Source organism: Cololabis saira, chromosome 14, assembly GCF_033807715.1.
Source record: "Cololabis saira isolate AMF1-May2022 chromosome 14, fColSai1.1, whole genome shotgun sequence".
NCBI classification, from domain to species: Eukaryota; Metazoa; Chordata; class Actinopteri; order Beloniformes; family Belonidae; genus Cololabis; species Cololabis saira.
This window is the reverse complement of record NC_084600.1, coordinates 7,868,491-7,877,000: the sequence shown is the minus strand read 5'-3', so window position 1 is coordinate 7,877,000 and position 8,510 is coordinate 7,868,491. Positions and strand designations below refer to the sequence as shown.

General features: G+C 42.5%; 1 protein-coding gene across 1 annotated transcript; it reads right to left on the bottom strand.

Annotated features, from left to right (window-relative positions):
- Positions 1–1,643: 1,643 nt before the first annotated feature.
- On the bottom strand, positions 1,644–7,172 carry LOC133460161 (APC membrane recruitment protein 2-like). The gene is made up of 3 exons (XM_061740724.1): positions 6,312–7,172; positions 4,362–4,976; positions 1,644–1,670 (listed from the first exon to the last, which is right to left on the bottom strand). Exons 1-3 carry the CDS (start codon positions 7,170–7,172, stop codon positions 1,644–1,646), a joined length of 1,503 nt encoding a protein of 500 aa, XP_061596708.1.
- Between the last annotated feature and the right edge of the window lie 1,338 nt (positions 7,173–8,510).

Genomic DNA, 8,510 nt, shown 5'->3' with positions numbered 1-8,510 from the left:
CCTTGGCAGAGGAGCTGAACAGCTTCTTTGCCCGCTTTGAGTCCCAAACCACTACAGCCCCCACCAGCCACCAGCAACCCCCCCCACACACTCTTGAGACACAGGACTTGAGACGGGTGCTCCGTGCAGTCAACCCCAGGAAAGCTGCAGGTCCAGATGGAGTACCTGGGAAGGTGCTCAATGTGCCAACCATCTAACTCAGGTCTTCACTGACATTTTCAACCTGTCTCTGGCCCAAGCTGTCATCCCACCCTGCCTGAAATCTGCTACGATCATCCCGATCCCCAAAAAGTCGCCCACAGCAACCGTCAATGAATTCTGCCCTGTAGCACCCACCCCAGTCATCACTAAGTGCTTTGAGAAACTGGTCTTAAGGCACATGAAAGCCTGCCCTCTGCCCTCCCTGTCTGATATCTACAGTTGTCTCAGCAGGGCAAGGAACATCTTAAAGGACAACACCCACCCCGGGTTCCATTTCTTCGACCTGTTGCCCTCTGGGAGGCGCTTCAGGTCCATACGGACTCGAACAAAACAGACTCAGGGACAGCTTCTTTCCCAAAGCTGTGAACATTCTGAACCAATAAGCTCCTCATATTGTGCAATTTTCTTTCATCCATTCATGTGCAATATTCTTTCATTAGCTCATTTTCATAGTGTATATATATTTATATTGTCTGTTTCTTATTTTGTTTTTACATAGCCTTTTACATGTGTGCACTTTTATGGAGCTGCTGCTTAATCTCATTATTTTATTATAATGACAATAAAGACTTTCTATTCTATTCTATTCTATTCTATTGTTCTCCAACAAAATAAAAAGAAATGAGTGGAGTGGCATTTATTTTTTTCCTGTTTTACTACAACTGTAGCCTACAGTCATGAACTTTGAGACAAATATGTTTACAAGTTTTTTACAGACTTTTTGTTTGCACTTTTGTTATTGCATTAAAAATGTGCACTATTACAGAACGGATGTTCTGCTTTCTGTCTATTGTTTTATATAAAATTATACAATTTTAAGTTAAGCATGACAGGTTTCTGTTTAAGAAAGATACTTATTTTATTCAGTTCATTTTGTTATTTTGTATTAAAGTGAATTACTGGATAATAATTTGTTTTCCATGTGTTCATGGCATTCAAAAAAATGCCATCCATCCATCCATCTTCTTCCGCTTATCCGTTCCCGGGTCGCGGGGGCAGCAGTCTCAACAGAGATGCCAAGACTTCCCTCACCCCAGACACTTCCTCCATCTCTTCCTCCAGCTCTTCCTCCAGCTTTTCCTCCATCTCTTCCTCCAACTCTTCCTTCAGCTCTTCCTCCAGCTCTTCCTCCAGCTCTTCCTTCAGCTCTTCCTCCAGCTCTTCCTCCAGCTCTTCCTCCAGCTCTTCCTCCAGCTCTTCCTCCATCTCTTCCTCCAGCTCTTCCTCCATCTCTTCCTCCAGCTCTTCCTCCATCTCTTCAGAGGGGAGTCCGAGACGTTCCCAGGCCAGCCGAGAGACATAGTCTCTCCAGCGTGTCCTGGGTCTCCCAAACATTTCCTGTGGATATTATGTCCCAAATTTAAAATTATAATGAAATGGGAACGCTCTTGTGGTATAGTTAGGCATATGTGTGTGCTCTAATGTTTTCCTTTAAAGTCACTCTATGCAGCAATACCACATCTCACCATCTGGGGGAAACATATTGCAAGAAAGTTCATGTGTCAGTCCCTGGCAAAGATACAAGCGATTATACTTCTAATGCGACAGAGGTGTAAAACAAAATCTGCCGGACCATCCCCACTCAATAAAACAGTATTTTCAGTGGCTTTTTTGCCAACCCGGCAGAGTTTTATGTCCCAAGTGGTCAAAGGCACATGTTACTTAAAGTTTAATGTAATTACAGTCTTTAAGACTTGATATAATCAACACGATGTTATTAAATGTTTTTGTAATCAGTGCACATTATATCTTGACATTAAATTAAAGTTTATATTGATCTTATATAAGCTTCAGAGTTTAATTAAAATATTATTATCATACACTCCAATTCCATTGTCTCAATAACTGGGCTTAAATCCTGCATGTTTGCTCATTACGGCACTCGTTTTTTAACCTCCTCCTCCCCACACTTGCAGCCTTTCATTGGTTGACCTAGTGGGGTTGGCATGGAAACACAGAAGGAAGCATGCCAAATTAGGTTCTAAAGAAGCACGTCGTCTCTCCAGAGGCAGAAACAGACACAAAAACATACAGGCCATGCAAAGCCTGAGTGCCCTGAGAGCATTTGTGAAGTTTATTGCGTGTGTTCTGCAGTTGTGCTGCTCTCAAGGCTGTTAAATCGGCACTTATCACTCAGTGGCATGAAAGAATCATGTGAATGGACCCTGACAAAAGGCAGCATTCACTGAAGATACCATAAATGTCTCAGTTTCTTCCTTAATAGCTGTAGGAATCATAATTGCACCAGCAATTTTCCGTTAGATCATAATATAATTCAAAGCACTGTGGCAAAATGCAAGCCCTCATTTCTGAACGGATCCCTTTTATAATGAACAGCATTGTACATCTTTTGTCAAATCCCAAACTGCAGGTGTTACTAAGAGTCAAATATGTTGTGAAAGAGCCTGAGGGAGGAACTGTTCCTCTTTTAGAGGTGATGCTTTGGACCTTTGTAGTCTAACTCAGCACCTGATGTGGGGAAATCCTCGTGTTCTTCTCAGGCAAATGGTTGTCTTTTTTTTTTTTAGCTTACAGCCTTTGGCTTCTTAAAGCAAACAGAGGGGTCTTTTATTCCTAGTAACCGAACAAACATTCACCCTCTATCCTTTATTTCTTGTTACTGATGCCACATCTGTTAACATTTGCCTATAACTTTGATAACTTTCCATACATTACCTTGAAGCTTTTTATATCATCACTAACAGCTAGGAGAGTTCCTTTAGAGCATTTTTATCTATTTGCAGCATCATCTAACTATCTAACTCCAACCTTTTCTTTTAAAATAATGACATGCTTTTTCTTATCTGCAGTGATAAGACATATTAAAGTCTAGAACAAGCCACATCTTACACTAAGAATAGAAATGACACACATTCCCAAACCCTTTTACTGATAATAAGGTATGCATGTTAAGCATTTTCTCTCACTGCTGATTGGCTGCAGATTTGTGTGCTCACTATTCAGGTCAGTGAGCTTGGAGTGTGGATGATGTTGGAATGATGTTCCTGTGAGGGCAGTCTCATAGTGAGTAATGCAGAGCCAGTGCATTATTTTTGCTTGCATTTAGTTTTATCTCTTAACTGAAGCAGTACAGAAAACACACATATTATATATATATATATATATATATATATATATATATATATATATATATATATATATATATATATATATATATATATATATATATATATATATATATATATATAACTTAAACAACTCTCCTCCTGTTAAGTATGGACATGGTTTTATTGATTACATAAGAAACAGAACAGCATAGAAAAGCCTCTACACAGACATATTGTTCTCATCTGAGTATAATTGAGATTAGGACAAAGATATGCCAGTGTACAAGTTGGAGATCTCGTCTCACAACTATCTGCTTGCTCAAATGTCCCCAGCTGCCATTCATAATGGCTACAGTCCATTTCACTGGAATTAGTTCCAGTTTACCCTCAAAACAACAACATAGTCCACAGTGAGATCTGATAATGTTGCACATATACACGTGTTGTATAGTCCAATGTCATGTGCAAAAATTAATGGCACGTTTTCTGCTACATAGATCCAGAGATAGGTGCGGAATGTACGTTTGGTTGTTGCATTCCGTTAAAGAGCTGCTTCGGTTCTTCTCCCGACATAAATAAAAGGTAAAGGGTGTGGTTATTGTCAAGAGACTTGCTGGAAAAAAAGGCCCAAAAAATATAAGGTTCCTACAAAACCTGGCAGTAACAACAGTAAGAATTGATCAGTCTTTTCTACAGAATGTTTTAAGAGTCTGTAGGAAAAGCACCCTTAAATAAAGGCACTCGCCTATGTTGTGTATGCATGTGTGATCTGGTTCAGATGTACTTGCTTGTCCTCAGTTATTGATGCTGTTGCGTGTGCCGGTGTGACGCTTTAACCTTTCCTGAGTGCATGTCCAGTTGGTCAGGCAAAAAAAGAACCAGGTTGTTTCTCCGGCTCCTTCGTGGAGATGTTTTGTGCCGTCAGCCTCCTTGGTGCTTTGCTTAGAATGAAGAGAAGCTAAGAGATGTAGAAAAAAAGGTGGTGTTGGAAAAAAAAGTCACAGCCAAAGCATTTATCTTCATCTGATTTTGTCCATTGTTTTATTTTCTTATCTGCATGCCCCCCCTCGTGGATGCAGGTTTATTTCCGACCTTGCGCACAGGTACTTTGGACACGGGGATCTTGGTGCGAGGGGGTTCTTTAGTCTGAGAGATTTGGGACACAGCATGGGTCTGTACACCATGCTTCACTGGGATCTTTGAGTCACGCGCTGAGCTGGTGGGAAGGTTGGATTGCTGAGGCTGCTGACTCTCCTTCTGGCTGGGTTTTGCGGTGGCCATAGTTGCCTCAATAGTGCTGATTTTGTCTTTGCTCCCTGCATCATGTGAGTTGAAATGGGGTTTCTCTTCCACCACAGATGTAGTTGGCTCCCTGCTTGGTTCCTCGCTAACATGTTGGCTTTCCCGGACAGATATCCTGCCGCCTTTTCCTCCTCCAACCACAGGTATTTTACTGAGCCCTGAGGCTTTGACCTGTGGTGGCTTCTTTTCTTGGGAGGGCTCCTGGAGGATGGTTTGTGACTCATTGTGTACGTCTGTTGTTTTGGATGGCGTGGCTTGTCTTCCCTGTCCACCTGTACCATGTGGGCGAGCTAGCTGATGATCCGCTGATAGCTGTTCAGTTCCCCTCACGTTAGCTGAGTCTAGAGTCTCCCTCACCAAATGTGCAGAAGGAGGGGAAATTGCAGGTGCAGGATGGGTTTTAATCTGAGAAATTGGGATTTGAACAGGGACAACAGGAGCTTTGGATACAGAAACCTGGATACAAACAGGGGCAGGAGAGTCTACAAATAATGATACTGGGGTCTGACCGGGCTGAGCAAAGGCTTTAGATAAGGAAAATGGAGGTGGATCTTCAGATACAGAAACTGCCATGTGAGCAGGTTCGGAAGACTCTTTAGATGACACTGCGTGTATCTTAACAGTAGCAAGTGTATCTTTAGTTATGGAAACTGGTACTTTGACAGTGGTAGGAATACTTTGAGATGGATAAGCTTCCTTTTGAGCTGGAGAAGCAACTTCTTTAGATAAAGAAATTGGGATTTGAGCAGGAGAAGAAGATGCACCAGACTGACAGAGTGTGATCTGACCTAGAGCAGCTGGTGTTGGAGATGCTTTCCAAGCAGAGTGAGTGGTGGCAGCTGGAGTAGGAGACATTTTATCTAAGGAGATTGCTGCTGTAATTGGTTTAGTCATGGGCGATATCTTATCTAAAGAAGCTGAAGAAAGAGGTGGGACACATGCAGCACTGGGCTGACTTTTAGCTGTGGTAGTCACAGTAGAAGAAGGGCTGAGATCTGAAACAGTTACAAGTGTGGATGGGATTTTGTTTAAGTCCAGAGGGGTAGAGGTGATGGAAGGCTTGGAAAGAGTTGTAAATACTGAACCTGAGGCTGTACTTGAGGTGGACAGTTTCAAAATACTACCTGAATTCAATTTAACAGTTGATAGCTGGGCAACAGTGATGGGAGGGCTATGGGTTGCTGGCGGGATGTTAGCTGATCCAGCAGAGGAAGTTATTACAAGTAAAGGTTTACTTACGGAAGCAACATTTTGAGGAGGTGAAGCAATGTCTAAAACCAGTTTGCTAGCTGAAGAGGAAAGAGATGAACTAACAGAAGGAGCCTTGACCACGGTGGCTGAGCAGTTTGAATGAGCTGTGGTAGTAGCAAAGGTGCTCAGTGTGAACTGGACAGTCTTTGAAGAAGTAGAAGAAGAAGAAGAAGGAAAAGAAGACATTGCTGGACCAGAGAGGCTTGTCAGTGTTGTGGGAGTAGTTGAGGGTTTTGTTGTTGTGGGAGAAGCAGTTGATTTCAAATTAATGATGGTAGAAGAGTCACAGGTGGGAGCAGAGTTTGAACTCAGTTGGACTGAGTCGGAAATCAAAGGGGAAGATGTGATGAAAGTTGCAATGGTGGTGGTTGGCTTGATGACCGTAGAAGAGAGGACTGGTTTTGCTGTAGCAGCAGTGCTGACAGTTGTGGACGTCCGTAGAGAAGAGATGGAGGATTTGGAGAAGTGAGATGAAGATGATGGACTTACACGAGTCACCGCACCCCTGATAGGACTGCTAGCTTTCCCCCACTCTGCTTCCACATCAGCCATGATGTCTCCACCCCCTGAGATTGAGTCAAATGTCAGGAGAGAGGAGATATCTGCCAGCAAAGAGCTCAGGCTGTTATCACCAGGTACAAGTGGGGGTACAGAAGTGGGCAAAGGAGGTGCATCTTCCATTCTTTTCCAGGTCTCTGGCGGGGACCCGGCTCCACTGTCCTCAGTGCTCTGGACAGGCTCGCAGCTGTCCGTCTCAGGGCTGTCTAGAGCGCGAGGCTGGCATTTGGGTGTTAGGGTAAGGTCTTCTTTGATTATTTCCACACTATTGGCACGGGATGACATTAAAAGTGGACTTGGAGGGGCTTCCTCCTTGTCTTCTTTATCTTTCAATCGGAATTTACCATTCCCAAAGAGGCCCTTGAGCCCACGGCGTTGCCGACCCACTGGCTGAGACACAGTGTGGACTCTGCTGTCTCCCATTCCCCTTCTGCCGCCCCTCAGCAGTGAAAAGAAGGTGAGGGACTTGGCTGAGCATGCTGAAGAGATGGAGTTACGAGCAGTAGCGGCCGCCAGGGCTCCATCTTCCTCAAGTGTTCCATCCTCTGCTTGCTCCCTCTCTCCTTGACTCAGCTCCTGTCCCTTTTCCTTGTTAGGTTGTGAATCAGTCTCTGATAATCCTTCAAAGGTTTTGCTCCTGATAAGAGGTGACTTGTTTCCATCTCCTTTGTTTCGGATGGAAAATATATTACCTGGCTTGCGTTTACCAAACAGCTTGAATCCTTTTCTGATTTTCCCACTTGGCTGAGATTCATTAGGCGGAGGGTCGGTGTTTTCTGTTTGTACATCCATCTTCTTTCTGCTTCCCTTTCCTTTGTATCCCTCGGTGGCTTGCTGAAATTACTATTCCAACGGCTTTGGGTGGAGCAATTGTGTCCAGATATTTGTAGCCGTGCACTCCGTCCTCTGCTCACAGCGGCTTCTTTATCACTTGTCTGTATTCCTGCTTCAGTCTATCTTTCCCATCCAACCCTTTCTCCTCTATTTCTCCTGTTGAAAGCCCCTCCCCTTTGCCTGTTTTTTTCTCACTCTGGCTCGTCTCCCTGGTTGCCATAGCAACTGAGGAGCTAAGCAGCTTTCGTCAGCAATGCAGAGCCAAGGGCTGTTATCAACCGACCCTGACCACAGCTTTCTCTCCCATGCTGTCTGATGACCGTGTTTACATGAACAACACAGACAAATGTTCCATTAATGGAGGGAAAAAAAACAACTTTGGATGATCTGGCTTTACATAAAGACCTCAACCAGATTAAAACAGTTTTTCCTCTATGAGCAGCCTAAAAATCTGCTATTCTTTATTTGATGATGTTCCAACTAAATATCCACTCTATTGCAGTGATAAACACCAACTCACTTCACGCTGATGAAACATGTATATCATTCAAGTTTGTTATCATTTCCATTACTGACAACTTATCATATTAAAGTCTATGTACAGTGTTTTCCTCTTTTACTTGTGCATTACTTCAAAAAGAACAAGTAACATCTTTCCAATGAAAATTGCAATTTAAATGTTTCAGATTTGTGGGTGTGGCTTTAAAACGCATTTACAAAACCAACAACATTTCTGGAGAAAGTTATCCCTGAGAGTAATTACACAGAGTAAAGAAGTTAACACATTTTTTATTTCTTTTGTAAAAATTTTTATTTTTTATCTTGTACTTTTGCATAATTCTTGTCTGTAGAAATTGTAAATAGGTCATAATTATTCTCACTACCTCCAACTGCTGCACCTTAAAATGTTTACAATTTTTGTACATAGAAATTCCACATTTGTCTATTGTTTATTTGTTTATTGTTTACCTTTAAGACCATAGAGAGCGAAACTACCGGAGTCAAATTCCTTGTTGGACAATGTTCGAACATGGCCAATAAAGATGATTCTGATTCTGATTCTGATTTCATATTAAAGGTAAAGAAGAACCTCTTGTGTTTAATTAGACTTTTTGTCCTTATAATTTATAAATCACGTGACTTACAAATAAAGGACAACAAGTTGTCTTTTGGATAAGGGGTCATGGTTCCATTGTAGAGTGATGGTTAGCGCTGCTTCCCGTCACGAAGTAAATGAAACTCACGCAGGCCTCTTTGTGTGGAGTTTGCGTGTTCTCCTCGTGCTTGCATGTGTTT

Excerpts from the sequence above, each read along its gene's own strand:
- LOC133460161 (XM_061740724.1), bottom strand. The coding sequence starts at position 7,172 with ATGGATGTACAAACAGAAAACACCGACCCTCCGCCTAATGAATCTCAG. Across the intron at positions 4,977-6,311 it reads TCAGGGGTGCGGTGACTCGT|ATTAAAACCCATCCTGCACC; the intron begins GTAAGTCCATCA and ends CCAATTTCTCAG. Across the intron at positions 1,671-4,361 it reads CCAAAGTACCTGTGCGCAAG|ATGGTGAGATGTGGTATTGC; the intron begins GTCGGAAATAAA and ends TGTTTCCCCCAG.